Raw genomic sequence first — 20,426 nt, forward strand, 5'->3', positions numbered from 1 at the left:
AAATAGTCTTCATCAGCCGCCAGAATAAACTGGCTACGACCGACAGTACCACACATGTCCACACAAAGACCTAGCTGTTGCCAGTAACCATAAAACACAAAACCGGGAACTCCTAGTCGGGTACCCAATTACAAGTATCAAATAGCTGGCGTTTGACTCAGTGCCATCTGGGCATCCGACAAGCAAGCGGTACAAAAGTTGGCAGGTTTGTCAACTTCGATAATAAAAATCATTTGTTAAAAAATTGTAAACTCCTGCACGCACTTTCTTGGATGTGTTATAGTGCCACATTGATCTACAGTCTTCTTTTTCCCACCATGCCCGACATAAAATGGGTGAATTATCATCACGCATAACAAAGTTCATAACCGTTCGTGAGGTGTCGCTCTTGGTATTGTGTTGTGTGGCCACCTACTTGTTCCGTATTAGACGGAGTTTCGGCCTTTCTGCAGCATGGCGCATCGAAGCAAACCAGTCACGCTACGAGAATGGGCAATATGCCCAGATATGGGAAATTCTGTAAGTAGGCCTACACTTTCGGTGGAAAACATTTCGTGGGTTGGAAAGATTTCCATGTACATGTACGGACACCTCTTGACACCTAGCCCCACTAGTGTGGCACGGACTCTCACTCCCGATCCATAGGGAGTGATCCGTGCCACACTACTAGTACTAGTGGGGCTACTTGACACCCTGTCAGCCTGTGCACAAACATGGCAAACACACTGTGCTGGTCTAACTTTTCCTACCTCCCTGCTTAACCCCTTGACCACGGGAATTTCTTCCCGAAAGCTAACTCCAAGAATTCCAGCCTCGCTTGGCCATGAAGGCCACCTGTCAAACCGCAGATTCTCGGTTTGTGGCCCTGCGTGCTCTGCACGCTTTGAATTACACGGTGAAAAGGCTGATTGTTCGGTGGCATACGGCTCTACCCAAGCTTCCACATTCCCGTTGCCTCTTTTCAAGCTGGTGAAGCTGGTGATTATGATGCAAATGATGATGATGCAAATTCAGTCTTTTCATTTCTTGGCTACGCACAAAGACCAATTACCATATATACAAGAACCAGGGTCTGCCTTCTTTCACCATGTTTGCTCGAACGTGGGCCGAGGATAATAGCTGAAAAGGGGGCTGAGGATCTCAATTTTTAAGGCAACTCTATCCACGTCCCGGCGTGAAGGGGTTAAAGCACTGTAAAATGTTCAGTATTTTCACTTCTGAATTTGAGTGACTTAAGAATATGTACAGGTAGGCCCTGGTATTGAGTCAGTGCATGGAAACGGAAATAGCGCCCTTACATGGAATTCTTTCCCATGGGTTTTACCCAGAAAAATCCTGTGTGGTTTTTCCCACCTCTACACGGCCCGCCGTGTGCCATAGTACATGTACAAACTCAACTCCAATAAAAATCAACAGAGGGTGCCCTGTGAAAAGAGATTTTGCTCCCGCGTGCTGTAATTGAAAAATTTGCATTGTGAAATTTATGAATTAATGTCTCTGCCCATCAACTGCCTAACTTCCTGAAAATTTGTGTGGTGCTTATGTATGAAAATGTTTTCATGTTGTCAAAAATGAGCAAAATTGGCTTCTTAATAAAAAAAATTGCTTAATTGAATTTCAGTTTCAAAAGTGAAATCAGAAAAATGCAAAATTTTCACTTTTTTTCCCAAACTCCAAAAATAGGCAGATACTCAATTTTCCTGCGCCTTGAGGTAACCTTTCAACCCCCATTTACCGGCCCATACCAAGAAAAAAACGTGGCAGGGGTGGCCACTGTTACCAAAAAAAATGTCAAACAAGATGCCTCTGCTGACGTCATAGATATTCATGCTTCTTTCAGATCTTCTGATTTCGACCAAATAAACGAATTTTGGCAGAAAATTTTACGTTTTGTTTGAGGGTGGTAGTCTTGCCAATAACCCCAAAGTCATTTGGTCTGATCAAAGTTTGTCCTGTCATAAGATATACTACTACCTGAAGGCCATCTCATGTATCTCGGAATCTGTAATTTTGCTGTGTTGGCCATTGGCTACAGCTGGACAAACTTAATCAGTTTAGCCAAATTGTTTGGATACTCACTCCATTGAACTTGTCAGGTATTTTTGAACATGTAAGCTCTCTACTGGTACTAAAATGAAGATTATTGAGAACTGGCCAATGCTTTTAAACATTTTTTTCAGTGTTAAAATGGGTGAAAGCTAACTTTTGTTAAACTTCTCGAAACCTACATTATAGGTTACATCTAATCTACAGAGAGTTCCACATATGAAGTGCACTAATTTTCCATTTAAATGTCTTAATAGCAATTAGAAAGTTATAAAATGTCCCAAAAAGTGAAAGGTTTGTGCACAGGGCATCAAGTGCACTTCGTGTATATGGAATTCTTTCAAATACTTGCAAAAAACACTTGGTAAATATTTTTTATTGGTAAGCAGCCAGCACAGATCACTTCCTTGGGTGTACATTGACAACTGGATATCCCAAGACTTGTCACAACCCCAGAGGTCTGATTAACTGAATGCATGTGACCTACTGTAATCCTGGTATACTCTGTCATATATGGTTAAAGTTGACGTGATACTTATACTGGTAATTAAAACTCTCCCTAGCCTCCAAAACCTAAATCTTCAACTCCTGCTGTACGATCACATTTTGTAATCTGTTAACTGAGGTGAGCAGTACATGTACATGGCATGTTGTCTGAGCACAATTTTTGTCGCTTTTCAGGTTCATGCACACTCACAAACAAGCGTTCCAATTTATTTGCATATGCATAAATGAATGCTTTCAGTTGCCTGCTCTGACATGAGGCCAACTGTTCCTAGAATTCTAGCCTGCCATGGTACTTCAGCTGTAAGGAGATAGAATTTTCGTTTGAGGTTTTCATTTGGAAAGTTTATCGGAAACCAATTTTCTCAATTTTTTTAATCAAATGATTCCTTTTATGGAGACTCTCTTTTGTACAAGTAGAACTTCCCACCTGAGCAAGAGGAACTCTTGATAAAAACCTTTGGATGTCTATGTTTGCCTTGAACCTTTATGATATCTTTATCTCCTGTCCCTGAACTAGTTACAATATGCCAAAGTCAACAGCCTGTGGTGCAGTTGCCTCACAAGTTCTTTCAATTCCTAGATGCTTTTTAAAATTTTTCTCAAATTCCCTTAGTACTTTCTGCTTCAAGCATCTCTGTTTTGCTTTTCAATTCTTCCAACTCACAGACGATTCTTTCGCATGCGCTTCGTTTGTGCTTTTTTCCCCTGGTGCATTTGATTCTCTGTCGGGATGTTCCTTTGGCACTTTACAACTGTACCCAAATGATGTTTGCAGTCTGCACAATGTGCAAAAGTGTGTGATTGGTCACCCTAAATTTGCTGATACAAGTTTTGCTTGATGGACACACAAACCCTTCGTGCTCGCCTTGCAGCAGAAAACAAGATCTGATACATGATATATTCCTTGAAAGTACCTGATGAAGGAAACCTGCAACGAACTCCTGATCTGTAGATTATGGCAGCGATTTCTAGGCATACAAGGCATTCTGAATTCTTAATATACCAGTAAAAACTGAATCAAAAGTCAGATGAGGGAGAGCTTCGATAGTCTATATAGAAACACTTCGATCACGAATGAGACAGGTCCCCTGAATCTAATGAACTTTAATCAATCTGTTTATTTGACAACAGAGCACCAGGGGTGTTAACTGTTCTTATGAGTCTGGTAGAGGGCGCTACTTAAGATTGGATCACGGCGGGCCATGTCTAAAGCTGTAGGCCTAACCATGCTAACTGCTCATCATTGTCTCCTTTCATGCACAGGTTTCTTCAGCCTTGTGAGTTTCAGTGCTTAGGGTACTTTTGAATTGGAGGAATCCAAGCTTGGTGTCATTACCAGAAATATTTAATACATATATTAAAAAAATAATCTTCATCCTTGCTTCCAGGACGGACTGACATAACCTTGTAAAATGCTTGTGATGTATGTGAAGTACTTACTTTTGGTGTCATGCTGAAAACTGTCTGGTGGCAAATAGTGTCTACTCATTTGCATACTGCCATCTGATTGGTCCTGGGTGTGTGATGTCACATTTTTGATGGAAGCTTGTAAAATGGTGTCTGCATTTAAGCATCTCACGTACTACACATTCATCGGGTTGATGGTCTGATTCGTGTATCTTGGCTCCACCATATCCTGGAATTAGGGATGGAAGCTTGTTTTCATGGAGTTTCATTGCATCTGGTGATGGTATCACTGGAAGCACAGACACAAGGCACTAAATTGCAGAGAACCATGCAACTTTGTCAACCAGCAGGGCTCGAATGTGAGTCATCTCCAGGGAAACATCAAAGCCAGCAGACAGGCATTGGATACACCTTACACAGGCCTGTAATGGCTGTGGCACATGGTAGAGTAGACACCGTGAGCCTGGACAGGATAAAGGTCATGCACAGATTCTGCCATACCCAAAGTTACATCAATCAAACAGTCTGCACACTGCCCAAAATCTCCACAGCTGGGAAACTTGGGGAAGATGTGAAATTGGAATTAAAGAAAGAAGTGAAAATGTGTCTATTTTACGCGTAGTTTGAACGTGGTGCAAAATAGCTCAACAGATTTGTCTATTTTACGCGTAGTTTGAACGTGGTGCAAAATAGCTCAACAGATTTGTCTATTTTAAGCGTGGTTTGAACGTGGTGCAAAATAGCTCAACAGATTTGTCCATTTTTTGCGTAGTTTGAGCGTGGTGCAAAATAGTTCAACAGATTTGTCTATTGTACACATAGTTTGAACGTGGAGCAAAATAGCTCAACAGATTTGTCTATTTTACGCGTGGTTTGAACGTGGTGCAAAATAGCTCAACAGATTTGTCTATTTTACGCGTGGTTTGAACGTGGTGCAAAATAGCTCAACAGATTTGTCTATTTTACGCGTGGTTTGAACGTGGTGCAAAATAGCTCAACAGATTTGTCTATTTTACGTGTGGTTTGAACGTGGTGCAAAATAGCTCAACAGATTTGTCTATTTTACGCGTGGTTTGAACGTGGTGCAAAATAGCTCAACAGATTTGTCTATTTTACGCGTGGTTTGAACGTGGTGCAAAATAGCTCAACAGATTTGTCTATTTACGCGTGGTTTGAACGTGGTGCAAAATAGCTCAACAGATTTGGCTATTGTACACATAGTTTGAATGTGGTGCAAAATAGTTCAACAGATTTATTTATGCACGCAACTACCGGGTACCATTTAGGGACGGCGACCATTTAGACCCGGTTTGAAAAGGGCCCCCCGGTAGCCCAATGCCTGCCCAGTATTCAGCCTACTCCAGGCCGGTATCAGGCCTGTCTGCACATCGGCATTTCAAAGTCCCTGATGAAAGGCTTCCCCCACCATGCTTGCACAGATGAATAAGGGTCTAAGCGGATTAGTGTAAACATTGTATAGAGCTGACTCAGCTGAGGGATTACAAACCACAAGCAGGTTCCTTCTGGGATAGATTACATGTACCAGTACTAACTTGCAAACAATAGACCCCAGGATGAAGAAGTTCGAGATCAACAACCAGTCCAGCATCCCAGGCCGGTAGCCAGGCCGGTATGAAAGGGGTTTTTGCAACCGGGCGAGCTTACCGGGGGGCCCTTTTCAAACCGGGTCTAAATGGTCGCCGGCCCTTAAAGTGTTTATTTACCACTTGACCTCTCTTGCTGTAGTTCTTCTTAATTACTTCACACTTGGCTGTTCGCTAAGACAATTAAAAAAATGCTTTCAGCCCGAAAGTTCCTACCAACATAGAGTACTAGCCCAGGTTGGAGGCTAGTCTTAATTTACATTACGGTCTAAAAGTCCTACATGTACGATGCTAATCCAAGGAGATGCCATAACTGCAGTGGTGTCACACTGGTGAACACATAGTTTCCCATTGGTCAAGGAGGCATATAGTGCATGCATTCAACCTGTCCACAGGCATTGTGCCAACCCGGCACTGGCTTCTTAACTCTGGCTGTTGAATTACAGTGTCATGTGTTAATGATCCAAGTTCTTACATGTACCAATTCACCTAGGCACCTGTTTAACAGCTAATGCTGTTATGTTTTTACCAAACACAGTAAGCAGCAATTATTTCTGGTTCTTTGTTCTACAGACCCTCTCCAGTCATTGCAGATGTTGAAAGCGATGGTGTGAATGGTAAGCATTGAATAATGTGGGAAAGAGTTCCATTCATCCTGTTTTCCGTTAGTGTACTTGGATGGAGATTGTAGTCCTATTTTTTTTCGTCTGTTCCTTTAAAGGTTTTTTTCTGTTGGTAGATGACTTTCTCCACAGTTTACGGATATTTGGGTGCAGAGCGTCCATGAACTGCGACATTTTATAACCTTGCAAATCTTTGCATATACATACACGTAACTTTATATTACAGTTCTGTAAGTGATAAGCTGATTCAGCTGATTATTTCCTTAAACTATGAAAAGCTGATTTAGATCAAAATGTCACTTTTGCCATGTTCATATCACCCAAAGTCTTCTTCCATATTCAGAGCTCTTACTGGCCACATCAGAGCCACATCTACAGCTGCTTAAGATCCCCAGTCAGTCACAGTCCTCAGGTGTGCTTCCATATATGCATCTTCAGAAAGATGTTACCTTGGTAACAGGAGATGCAGCACAGAGCAATCGGCAACCCAAAGCGTTGGCAACTGGATACCTTGAAATTTACCAGTCTATGTTGCAGATTCGGATGCAGGTACATAAATGTATATTGAGATGATCCAAGCAATTTAGATTGTATGCAGATCTGACAAATTGGCGTTCATCTTTAAGAAATTGTAGAAAATTCCTCATCTTGGAGATAGGAGTAGATTCATTTGTCATAGTGTTCCTTGGTGTTAGGATATGCCTTTATGGGTAGAGCCAAAAGGATGAAGATACTTGTTTCCGGTAACAACAAAAATAATTGGGATAGGGACAAATACCTCAGGATTGCCAAAAGCAAATAAGATGAAATAAAATGTAAATGAGATCATGTTCCTCATTACATATACAAGTAGGTTTTAAAGAAACAGTGCAATGAAGTTTTCTTTGAAGTTCTTTTTGTGTATGGTTAAACTCTTCTTCAGTGTCTTAAAACTGTTTGAAATCTTTTTGGAGTTTAGTGAACCATAAATTGCACCTTTTTCCATACAAGTGAGGGCATTGTTAACCCTAACCTTCCCCAACTACACAGAATTAAACAGTAGTAAAGTGTTTAATTCTGTGGGGATAGGTCTGGTAGGCCCTTACCAGCTGGCTTTTGCATTGGGTTTGGCATACCTCAGAAAAACGAAGTCCACCAGCCTCTGTGCACAAAGTCCCATATGGGTGTTTAACTTTCTGTGAATGGGGAAGGTTGGGGCCAGCAACCCTTGGGGGGTTAGGGTTAATGTGATGTAAATCCAGGAAGATTCTGTTCATTTTGCATGTTTTCATGTTCAAACTTTGAACCCGAATTTGTTCTTTGAAACCATTTCTGAGAAAAAGTTTCTAGCTGGCTCAATACAACGACTAATCGCGAAAGAAAGTGGAAATCTTCAACGTATGACAAATTTGGCAATTTGTTTTCACAGAAATCAGTGCAGCACAAAGCAAGTTCAGACGGCAACTACAGTATACATCAACCAGTAGTCAATAGCTTTTGAACAAGGCACCTGTGCAATTCAGTTACACTCGAATGTCAGCATCTCGTTTAAACAACATAGCTATCTCGTTTAAATGATGACTTGGTATCTTGTTTAAATGACATATACATGTATGTAGATACCTCATTTAAATGACTTAGTTATGTCGTTATAACTATTTTGTTTAAATGAGATAAAAGAATTTTTTTGCTTTCGCAGCAGTACATTTCACAGCTAAAAAAAGATAAAAAATAGCAAAACAAATATGAAAATATGAAAACAAGGTTAAGTGAGACAAGAAGGTGCCATTTCAAGGATTTTAGTAACATATTTCTATGACAATGGCCCCTTTAAATCCCTTATTTGATGCTGAAAATGGACAGTATTTACTTGTATCATTTTGGGACATATTATACAGTTTCTGTTTTTGCAACAGCCAAGGACCCACAGAACCTTTATTTTTGGAATAATAAAAAAAATCACTGCAGTTATAAGGTGCACAGTATCTGTCATTCAGAGGCACCCATATATTATCATTATTACTGCTCATTGAGATTACAACATCTGAACATTCCTTATACCATCTCAGCTCCCTGGGGAGTATGGTGGCCCCATGCTGCCATATTGGCAAAAATTAAACTCGGTAAACTGTACCTGCCCTCGCAGATACCCATTTTTAGGGGTAAAGTGTCTTGTCCAAGGTCACAATATGTAACCACCAATTGTATTCAAACCCATTACCGTATGATTCAGATTGGAAGCTGCAGACCCTATCCACAACACCACAGTTCTCCTTTTTTGTCAACCCCAAAATTCTCAGTTCTCAAGGTAGCTCAGAATTCTTAATTCTCGACCAATAAATATTTGTTTTGATGTTGTTCTTTATGATATGGATTTGTCTGACAGATTTTGTTTCAGGTACAAGTCTGTCCTGGCTGCACAAATCATGTTACCCTCACTGTGATTAGTCAATGTTTGTCTAATGTGTAATGAACTTTCTTGTTGGCTCTTTACACATACATGCATGAAGTACAGTGACCGTAATTCTGGCATCAATTGATAATGCAACTGACCAATACTTTCCTGTATTTTTTTTCAATTTCAAGAACTCTGGTGCTCATCCATTGTTTCATTGTGATAATTTTGTCATTGGTTTCCTCTTTTGGTAACAGGTCATTGTAGTTGTCACATCTGATTGGACCGTTTTGTGTTTTGATCATGCTCTTAATCTATTATGGGAAACGAAGCTTATGACACTTCATGACAGGAGATACTACATCAGGTGAGATCTATCGCAGGGCCAGTAATGGAAATAAGGAATGAGTTCCATTGCAAGAAAACCTTACGTGTAGATTTTGTCAAACTGTTTAAATTCAGCTTGAATGATTTTATATAAATTCTCCAAGGGACATTTTGACTGGAAAGTTCATTCACACATGGTAAAGGTGGGACAAGTTTTTCATGCTGATGCATGTAGTAATAATAGTATTCAGGATTATTTGCAAATGAACATTTGAAATGAAATTTTTAATTGAAGTAATTGGCTCAATGTATGTACCTTTTTTAACGAGCTACAGGAACTTTGACCATCAGAGTATTGACTGTACAACCAGATTGACCCTACAGCTAGATTCCTGCTAATAGACTTTGACCATCAGAGTCTTGACTGTACAACCAGATTGACCCTACAACCAGATTCCTGCTAATAAACTTTGACCATCAGAGTCTTGACTGTACAACCAGATTGACCCTACAGCTAGATTCCTGCTAATAGACTTTGACCATCAGTCTTGACCGTACAACCAGATTGACCCTACAACTAGATTCCTGCTAATACACTTTGCTTCTGTACGTGCCAGGCCTAGTGCTTTGAAATCAAGTGAACTTTTATTTTGATCATCATACTGCAAAGGTAAAAAATTGGCAGATTGAGTATGCACCAAACCTGAAGCTATGTGTTGTCCGTTGTGTATTGACAAGAATGTAGACTGGTTAGCTTGCGTACTGGACTGCATACATGGGCAGTTGTGCTGAAGTGCATACAAGTTCACTCAAAAGTTTGTACCACCAAAGTGCCAGATTTCAAATTTGTATGCTTTATTTCAGATGTACACTGTGCAGGAAAAATGTAGATTTATAGCCTGAAAACTGCCTTCTTAGAAATGTCGTACATTGCCTGAACCGACTCAGTAAAACCTCACATGAATGCTGCATGCCAAAAGTAGAGTGTTACTCATTGCATATTAGAAATACATGTACCTGCACACTGCAATGAATTTTGAAAGTGTGCGGCCTTCTGTCATTTGTTTTCTGAGGTTTATGGGGAGTCATCTGAGTCATGATCATGTACAGTGTGTATGCTCACATGAAAAGTCTAATTGACTTTGGGTACCTTTTAATTGACAGAGAGATTTCAGTTGTTGTGGTCAGTCACAACATCAAGCCAGATGATGGAGGACTTGTTATTGTTGGAGCCAGTCTGCAGGACAGATATCACCAAGATGCTAGCCTTCAGTGAGTTAGAATGCTTCATGTCAAAATGGAATGTCACCGTGCAATGTAGGAATGCTCTGTATGTGGTAAAACAAGCATGGAGATGTACATGTAGCTCATTTACAGAGCTTGTTCTGATTTGCTCTGGAGAAACCGGCATGTAATAAATGGTCATAGTGAAAGAAACAAATTGACAAGCATACTCTGAGCAAAAGGTCCAAGGGGTGTGTCACTGACGTTTTGGCCTTAGCAAGTGATGATTGACATGTTCACTGACTATAAGAGAAACAAGGCAGTGAAAAATGTCAGTCACCGTGAATTGGACATAGTGCAAGGATGAAAAAAAACGAAATGATATCCCTCCATCCACTATTCAATATAGACTGATGATTGCTGCGATCACATAAAGGTAACGAAGGTCCTACTGCTGGGGCAAAATAAGACCATCACAATGCCCTGTGCTAACTTGCTAGCATACTAACTCTTCATTTCGCTGTGCAGGGAAACTTGCTATGCGCCATATCTAAGGAGAGCGATTGTGTAGGCACTTCTACTGCGGGCCTCAACAGTCCTAAATGAGCGTAAACTATCGTGCTTCTTAAAAACAAATCTAAGAGCACTTTACAAATAATGAACTATATGACAAAAACTGTGGATACTAAAAAAGGACTGTGTGATTTGTTTGTAATAATGTACAATTTCACATTTATTCCACAAATTTAATATGCACAATGATTGCATGAATACAATGTGATTGCAAACGGCCTGCATCCAGACTGGCTAGCTGGCCCGACATGTTCTGTACATGTACTTTTACTGTACAAGCATACATGTGTATGACGCACTTAAAGAACTCCAAGTCACTGTGCTACCTACACTACATGGAGTACTTCGTGCCCTGGACTCGCATGCAGCAAGAACCAGTTTCACTGTATGTGGTACAATCTGTTATGTCTTTTTTACAAAAAGTTTCAGTGACGAGAACCAATCAGTGTTAATCTTCTTCACGGGCCGCTTAAGCAGAAAGCTATGTACCGTGAGCTTTTGGTCATCATGTAAACCTTGCTCCGTGCATTCCTGTGCATGTACGTGTGTAGCATGTGTGCCGATTGAATTCCCATAGGAAATCCCCAGCCTGTTGGACCATAATCATGTGCATAAATATTATCATGGTTGTACGTTCGTGTTGGTTTGACATAACTGTATTTTTCAATTTACAAATATGAAAATTCTGGTTCAACTAAAAAGGAAATATGCACTGAGATGATTTATGTGTCATAATTCCATGTTTCTAACAGAACTAAATAAACTAAATTAATTTTAAAAAGCCACAAGAGCATCAGAAACCATCAGTGAAAACAACAGACCCCTAAGGTATAAACAGTTGTTTGACCTTTTTTAGTTTTTGTGTTAATCGTTTAACTCGTATTTTAAGGGGAGCGATTTGCTCTCCTAGGTGATTTGAGGAGAGCTCTCCTGGATTTTCTGAAAATGAAAGACTAGTACATGTTTGTTGAACATCGTGAAATAAGATGGAACAAATTCCTAATGTGTATTGTATTCTAAATGCAATATACATGCAAGCACAGTATGTGTGAATAAACTAATAACGTGTACGTACACATATGGTGCATGCTCTTTTTTCTATCAGTAGTATGACACATGACCTCAGCAAAGTCAGTCTTTTATTTGCATAGTTTACAATGTTTACACAGAGCAAAACACCGCACCCATATTTGGTTTTGGTGCATTGGCTTTGATGATGCATCGTTGTAGAATTCAAATGCAGATTTGCAAATAGCAGTACAAAAGCCTTACAAAATTTGAAGTTTTCCAGAGACGTACATGTATGCACAAATATTGATACATCCTGCAGGCTTCACTTTGCACAGTGAGTTAGTGCTCTTACTAGATTTACTTGACTTACTAGATTATAAGTGTGCTGGATAACATTAGCATACAAAATTATTTTCCTTCATCTTAGCATTAAGAAAGAGGTGACTTCAGACGGGAATTGTGTGATGTGAGAGATCACATCTAAAAGCTCAACTATGGGTTGTCTGTCACATGCAAGTTACTTTTGCACGTCTGCCCATTAAAGTGCATCCATTGATATCATCGGTACCAGACTATGTTCAGAATGCCATAGGTCTATGGCTATAGCTGTTTTTTTTTGTATACCAGTGGCAAAGACTACAGTTCTAGCCACAAATTGTTTGGTCCAGAGAAAAGTACCAGACTACAAAGCTCTCTGAGATATGGCGTAGAGTGCAAAGGAACCATCCCCAATAGGATTGTTCCTTCTTCATTGGCTTACAGGCATGATCACGGACCGAGAAAAAGCCATGCCCATAAAGATGAAGAAGAATGGGCAGAAAAGCTAGAAGATGATGAAGAAGACAAGGTGATGAGGATATTTGAACTAAACCCCTAAAGATCTTGTTTCATTTGCCATCTCACAGCAAGGGTGGGGCCATGCGCTGACAGACTCAATCTTAATACAGACAGCAAATTGAGTACATTTACATCTGCAGAGTTTGAACCCTACTGACTCACTGTGACATATCAGAAAATATGTCAAGGGTAGTGGATTCTGCCCCCATCCTCCCAGCTGTATCTGCCTTGAGCAGAAGCACCCCCTCATTGATTGAAAAGAGCCATATTGGTTGGGAGTGCTCATTTGACTGGTAGCGATGGACCCGTAATACGTGCATTTGTAGTCGTTTGTGAAACAGCAAAGTGCAGTTCCCATCAAAGGAGCCTCCATTGCTCATAGAATATCGTCTTCTCTTGGTCAGATCAAATATGCTATGATTTTGTTGAAGTAAAACGCTTTGCAACTCCAGTAAACATTTTGTGACTTCAAATTCACATCTCTTTAGATTCTTGGCGTTGTTGTTTTGGGGTCATAAAGACGTTTCTTCAGCTGTACTTGGACATCTGACTAAGAACAAAAACTAAGCCTAGGGAAAGTGGGGAAAACACCTCCAGCTTGAACAGAGCAACTCTTCTACAAACTGATAGTAGTGCCATTAAAGATGCATTTTGACCTGAAAACCTGTAGGAAACTGGACCTGTTGTCAACCATTTTTCTACCTTTGCTCTTTCTGGGCGGAATGGAACTGTGCGATGGCATCATCTACCAGGGGATTTTGAGGAACAAAAGATTAAGAAGGAGGTAAGTGCCACAAGTGATCTGGAGTGTATTACTCTGATATTGTGACCTGCCATTGCACAAGCTGTTGTGATAAATCATGTACTGGTTTGTGCTTGATGTGAATCTAAATACAAAAAGCACATCCTTGTAGAAAGATAATGAAAATGACATTTTAACTTTAATTCTCATTTGTCCCCATGACAATTTATAATGTGAGAAATGAGCACTTCATTACCTGTACATAATTGGGATATGCGTAATTTAAAAATACAGGTTCGTGTAACTTTGAATGATAAGTCTGGTTTTGAAATTTTGGGGTCTTGAAGTTTGGATTATTAGCAGAGAGCAACTAGTAATGACCATTCAAAAGCATATGATTTGAAAAATTGTGTGGTGATAGGATGTATTTAGTCCCGGGAGGGACTACAAAAGCAGTAGTCCAAGTTTTGTATTTACTCCCACCCCATTTCTAATTTTGAATTCACTTTGGATTGCGCAGTTCAAAACACTTCATGTAAAGAATGGAACATTCATGTACTTGCTTGTGGAACAGTACAATGCACTGAGTGTAGTATTTACTCTGATATGAGCACATTCTGTTGCCATGATTGACCAATTCTAAGGAAATCTGCTTCTTCAAGGTAACATACATGTAGGAGTGTATATCAAAACCACTCTAGCTTTGTGTCCAGTTACAATCATGTGTTCTCTTTCCTGATATCTGTAACTAGGATTTATTTACAGCCCACCATTTCAAACTTGCTCTTCGTAAGGGGTTGAGTCATACAGGAGAGCAGCACTGGGGTCACTACACCCAAGCTATTCTGAAAACCTTGGTAAGTATCTTACTTGTTAGTTTAGTCTCCTTGTATCCTGCTGTCCAGAATATACCATGAATGTTTGTCCCATGAATGGGACCTATTATCTAAGGGACATAAGGGGTCCCGAACTCTTTCCAGGAAATTCTTAGCCACAGATATGGGCCCAATTTCATGGTGCTGCTTACTGAATAATTTGGCGGTTATGAGGTACTGTGAGCACAGAATGTATTTCATGGGCTCCATAAGCAAGGATTCTACGCTTAAAAGGCCAGCACAGAAATTCTGACACTCACTTGATGCTTACAAAGGAGAAAAATGGCGATCGGTCACTGCTGCCCTTGCTGTTTTCAAGAAAGAAGACCACGCATAATTTGTGACCGGCAAAATCCGCTTTGTCATAACAGATTTAGGCCAGATACAGATTTAAACCTGAAACAATAATCCTTCTTTGTTAATTTGGTTCAAATTAAAGGGGCCTCAATAGTTTGTTGCTCTTCAAAGCAAGAGTTTGAGAGAGCAATGTCCATTGCACTAGTAAACGAGGAACATTTTTCAATCGGTTTTATGCTTTTAGCCTCTATTAATCCATGCAGCAAATGGCAAAGAAATGTTTGTCAATGCGCATACGTGTTTTGCAATCGTCTGCTGAAAAATTTTCCTGCTCACTGTAGCAAGAATTTATTGGGCTGTGAAATAGGAGCACGAAAGCAAAGAATTTTCTGCTACCGCGACCGCCAATTTTTCGCATGCGGTAAGCAGCCCCATGAAATTGGGTCCTGATGCCAGCATGTGATCAAAGTTAACCATAAGCAGGACTCACAGTCACAATGACCGCATGATGCCCATAGCCACAGTATACATGAATGTAGATTGGGACAGTTGTACTCAATAGCCACAGTACATGAAGTACTAGAATTAATGTACATTGTAGGTTGCACATTTACATATATGGAGAAACTCATTTAGATCACTTGTATTCATTACTTGCGTGTAGATGTAATACAGACTTTTGTCTCCAGGATATGTGGAGTAAAATAAAAAATCTGAATGTCTTTGGAGGGATTGGCGTGCCAGTACTTGGACATGGTGTGTGGGCACAAATTTAATGCTCCAACAAAATGTCAAATTTTCTGTTGATAAAGTTATAAAAATACATTGATTGATATTAAGCTGAAAGAAAAAAAGAATTCTTCACACTCAGCACTGCCTGTACTACATGCATGTGCACTGTGCTAAAATTACTCCACACTTCACAGCAAGAAATGCCAGTTTGCTGACTGCTAGTGTATGGCTTTACATGTGTATGAGATTTGGAGTCTTACAAAAAGTCAAATATAAAAACATCTTTTTCAAAGTCGTTTCCCAAAGATACTCTCATGTCTACAGTTTGGTTGATATTTGGCATTGCATTATAAAGATAGTGCTGCTGGTTTCTATTCCTTCTGCCTATAAGAATGTTATTTATTTCAGATGAACAGTAGAGCAATCACTATGAGGGCAGTACGTTTGTATACATGTCTAGATACGTGTATCCGCTCCGAATGGAACAAAAAAGTGTGTGTGTTTTTTGGGACTCGCCACATGCGCATTTGACGTGGAGTACGCTTAGTACGTGTAACTAATTTATTCCGGCATGTATGGTCTTTGCGGCCGTGCAGCATGCGTGCAAGAACCTGCTTGTAACCACCTGTCTTTCTTTTGCTGATTGGGAGTGCACTTTAGCGTGGGATGGATACGTACCCGAGTAGCCTGATCACTTATGCTATTTAGGGGCTATGCATGACCTAGAATTGCATATGTAAAAGTGTATTGAGGTAAGTTTGATCTCTCTTCAGAGATTGTGCTTTTCTTCACCTTGTTGCAATCAAGAACTTTTGGCAACGATTTTTAACATTGTTTTCAAATTCGATTTTTTTCAATAGGTTGTAATCCAGGTAAAAAACCCCTACTTACACATGACTGCCTGCAGGGGCTGTTTCAAACTGCTCAGGGGCAGGGTTCAGAAAATTAGAACAAGACATTCACAGAGAGCTTCATGTTAGTAACATTTTCTTACAATATAAAATCTGAACTCTTGTTCTGCAGTCCTTGCAGTCAATTACTTCATTAACATTTGCCAGTCAACAAGACCTTTAATAAAGAATAGTTTGTTTTTGTACTTTCGAACACTTGCTGGCTGACCCTGGTTCCTGTAGACACTGAACCCAACATTCTTTGGCATTATTTTTTAAGCCAATAAACGGTGGTCTGGGTGGATTTTGTATCCTGCATCTTAATGAGAAAATAAAATGTTTGTCGACCAATGCCATCAAATGCACTTGAAGCCTGCATTTACAATGGCTGAATCAGGCAGTGTCTTAGGAGATGGAGCAGAGTATTTGGAAAACCTTGAAGCATGGAACAGTCTGGAGCAAGAACATTGAAATACTCTCCTCAGGTCATGCAATGACATTGGAACATGTATGGTGTACTTTTGTATGCTCCAAGAATTTAAGTGTGGTGTGCATATGGGTCTGCACATGGGTGTAATTGGTGTGACAAACACCCCTAGAAATTAATTTATTTGTCCCCAATTCTTTTTGGTATGTGAAATCTTCACCAATCAGAGGATATGTCAGTTGAATTTAAAGGTAATTATTGAAGTATTTCTTGTGTTATAAGAGAGCAAATGTCTCAAGAAATTTCTGTTTGTAACATGGACGGACACTCAACAACTTTTCTGGGTTTCTCCAGCTTGAAATTGACGATAGTTTGAGGAGTTGAATTTTTTTCATTTTCTGCAAGCACTTCCTGGCAGCTAAAGCTGCAGCTTCAGATTTTGAGCCGAAAGGCTCCCCTTCTTTTGCAGGGTTGCACCTCGGTTTGGTCATTGGTACCCTCCAAAAAACCTTGACACAAAATTACAAAACAGATGAAAGTTATACTTGCATACAATGTACACACACGTACATGTACATGTACTTTATCTGATAGCAAAACTAAAAAAAAAATAGTTTGAAACTTCCCATGGCCTTTAAGCATTTCACATTTTTAAACATTCTTTTGGAATATTCTGATATGCTTTCCTAAATATTTAGAAAGGCTCTTAAAAAAGAAAAAGATACCAGCACTAAGGTAAAGCTAAGGCGCTGTTTTCTGTCATACTTCAGCGTGTTTGGCAAGTTTGCCACTTCATATCCACTACACTCACAGTAAGGGTGAGAGAAACCTTTTGTGGAAAGAGTCTAATTTAAATTGTTTTGTCTGAAGTTACAGACAAAATGAGGAAAAACTAATGACAAAAACTGGAAATGATTACACAAAAACAAAGAAAACACTTTACATGAACTGCACTATCATATGCTTATGGAGCTGCCCATGTTTAAAATTCCATGATTGTGCCAAATTTCTGTTGCCATGCAAGGCACAAAAAATTGACTGAAAAGCTGAGAAATAAGACTTTCTAGTGATGGTGTATTATTTCCAGCTGTTTTGATAATCTTTGTTCAAAAATCATGATCAAAATCATGTGAAATAGGCTACATATATTCGTAAGGTAAGTAACATATAGGAACTGGAGAGCATGTCGAACTGGAACCATAGTGAAGCCCTCCCTGATCTGCCACTTGTCTGACCATGGCCGGCCATTTCTCAAATTTTCCTCTGATAAACTTAAAACAAAATCGGACATAATTAAAATGTCTCTTTTATTTAATAGTTCTCAACAACAACATTAATCACATTTATGGCCTTCAGTCCTATACAACATTTAAACCAGCTATACATGTACATTAATACTGAGATGAGTCCATTCGCATGCACAGACACATACATGTATCTGATTAGACAAGGTCTAGAGCATGACTTGGATTATGCCTGGATTATTTGCACTACAATGACATCTCAGCCTCCTAATATTCTCAGCTGCTGCATTATAAACTCCATATGCTGCATACAGTGCATTGTGTATACCCACTGTACTGTATGTATGCTGGGTTCATTATGTGTGAATGTTGTACACTAACCCTTGCCTGTGTACACTCTTACATACATGTATGTTAATATCAACCTGACATTCAGTTGATGATTTTAACAGAGATGTAAAATATAGTCTGTGTTCTCTTCTCTGTGGCAACCCTGGGATAATGAATGATATTCAAGCCCTTTGTGCAACATCTGACGGTGTGTGTTCAGCTTCCCTCATGACCATTTTGAGTGTTCAAGGTTTTGCTTGATGGTGGAACTTGATGTGCTCAATTTGGCTGATGCCCTCATTTGGGCTTCATATGTCATGCAGGGTGTTCCCTTGCCCTTAGATAGGTGACAGGTTGCAGTTAACGCAATCCCTGATTGGCAATTTTTTCCAGGCAAGGTGGATTAGGGCATTAAACATCGGGCCTATGCTCACATGCTCACATACAGTTGGCAAGGGGCATTCAGGTGGGGACATATTGTCTGGGCAGTAGTGTACATGTACATGTGTAACTTCCATGTAGAGGACAGTCTTACAGCTAAACACAAATAGACATCGATTTTATTATGCCCGTTGAAAAACAGTGATCTAAGATGAGCAACAAGGACAAATTTTTGTTCTATATTTGAAGGATGTTTACGCAGTTTTTCAGTCAATGTTATCTTTTTTTTTGTGTGTTAATTCTAGCCCCATCATTGGCAAAGAGGAAGTGATACGACTGTAACCATAGCACGTGTTGCAAAGGATACAGCAGGGATTTCAGAGCAAGATAAACAAGAAATTACGCCAACACTTGCTGCTTGTGAGTTGACAAACGGTGTACCCAAAACAGGTTTGAAGATCAAATCTAAGCATATTCACTGACTCTGTTGTTAGATCAGCCAGATATCAAGACTAAGCAATTAGACTATTAAACATTTAATCCTAATGAGACCAGAGCTGGACCAAGAGACCAATTTGCCCAGCAACAAGGATTCCAAATTGAATGCGTCACACCAACACTTACACGTGTGTGTGTAAAAGGCAGTGTTAGAAGCAGCGTGTGAGCCAACATGCGCTCGTACTTCATCTACACCTAATTTCCTGGTCAGAATGATGCTACTCTTTGGTATCCTACTGCTGAATAGCTAAGGCCTGTTATGTTAGGTAACCCTGACCATGTCTTCTGTTGAAGTCCATCTACATTTTCTCTCCTTATTCCAGTGATGGGGTTAGATGGAGATCATATGGCTGGCTATCATTTTGGTGGTTTAAGACCACACAGTGCCACAGAGCATGTCAAGAATCCCAATGCCATCGTTGTGCATATGCATGAGGTACTTCAATGTTTAAAGCATTTTTTACTCTCATAAAAGGTTATCCAAGTTACTCTAAATATTCACTTACATGTATTATTGACAGAAAAGTGATTAGGGCTTTGACATTTATATTTTTGGAAATCACAAGATAAACATCATTGGGGTACCAAGTCAATCATTTCTCACTGCATTCAATTTCCATAAAGGCTATTTTCTCTGGGTTTTTTCCAACCTTCTGGAAATGATCAGTACAGGTATTCAGCTTTGTCAAGTTAAGAGTTTATATGAATGGCTTTCCAGTCATGAGTTATATCTGGTTTTGTAAATATTTAGTTCTAAATCACTTTCCAATCTTTTATCAGTATGTGACCCTGAACTCAGGGCCTAACTGACTAAGCCCGAGGTGCTGGCAATGAGAATGAATAAGTGCTTCTCTGGTGTTAAATGTTCGGCACAGGAGAATGAATGCTGATTAATGGTGTAAGCTGAAGGCGAGGGACATTATTCTGAGCTGGTCTTAAAACATTTATTAAGAGCAAGCACATAAATTATTTACTCCCATTCATTAATACTTTTTGGGTCAGAAAGTCGAAACAATTTAAAAACATAAATTTCCAATGATTTTTTCAACAGTTGTAGTTCATTTTTTACAAAACTTCCACCAGTCATGTTATGGTAGATGTTTCTTTGAAACTAGTCATTAACAATCCCTGCCTATGGAGATTGAGCACATGGCACATACTGCTTTATATGATATAGAATGCAGTCAGCCAGTGTAAGTATCTATTTGGGACTCTTAAAACATGGACTCATCGATAGTAGTGCACAAACAGTATTGAAATTGACATTAGAAGCACGTGCAAGCATTTACCGGTATCAAGAGAAACACACGTAGGCAGTTACTATAATTTAAAGGTGCATGGCATCGCATTTGAGTGAACGGGAAAATATGTCCCATATGCTAAATTCAGGCAAATCCTTTAGATACTGAGTAATTTTGTTGACTCAAAGGGACATTATGCACAAGTGACAATTAACTTGTTGACATCAAGTTCCATG

General features: G+C 39.6%; 1 protein-coding gene across 3 annotated transcripts in view; it reads left to right on the forward strand.

Moving 5' to 3' along the window:
* The window catches only part of LOC110988983 (uncharacterized), a 39,160-nt gene continuing 18,734 nt past the window's right edge, over positions 1–20,426 (forward strand). The window contains exons 1-10 of one of the 3 annotated variants that reach the window (XM_087138186.1): positions 1–519; positions 6,138–6,181; positions 6,531–6,736; positions 8,819–8,928; positions 10,053–10,160; positions 12,459–12,543; positions 13,204–13,317; positions 14,028–14,132; positions 18,757–18,871; positions 19,273–19,385. In XM_087138186.1, coding sequence (XP_086994312.1) covers positions 332–519; positions 6,138–6,181; positions 6,531–6,736; positions 8,819–8,928; positions 10,053–10,160; positions 12,459–12,543; positions 13,204–13,317; positions 14,028–14,132; positions 18,757–18,871; positions 19,273–19,385 — 1,188 coding nt within the window. In that variant the 5' untranslated portion in view covers positions 1–331. Of the gene's footprint in view, positions 520–4,398; positions 4,418–6,137; positions 6,182–6,530; positions 6,737–8,818; positions 8,929–10,052; positions 10,161–12,458; positions 12,544–13,203; positions 13,318–14,027; positions 14,133–18,756; positions 18,872–19,272; positions 19,386–20,426 lie in introns of those variants that run through there. The other 2 variants (XM_087138187.1, XM_087138189.1) reach the window with 2 other exon arrangements.

This window comes from Acanthaster planci, linkage group LG06, assembly GCF_054643075.1.
Source record: "Acanthaster planci isolate LZ-2023a linkage group LG06, COTS_SCS, whole genome shotgun sequence".
Taxonomy (NCBI): Eukaryota; Metazoa; Echinodermata; class Asteroidea; order Valvatida; family Acanthasteridae; genus Acanthaster; species Acanthaster planci.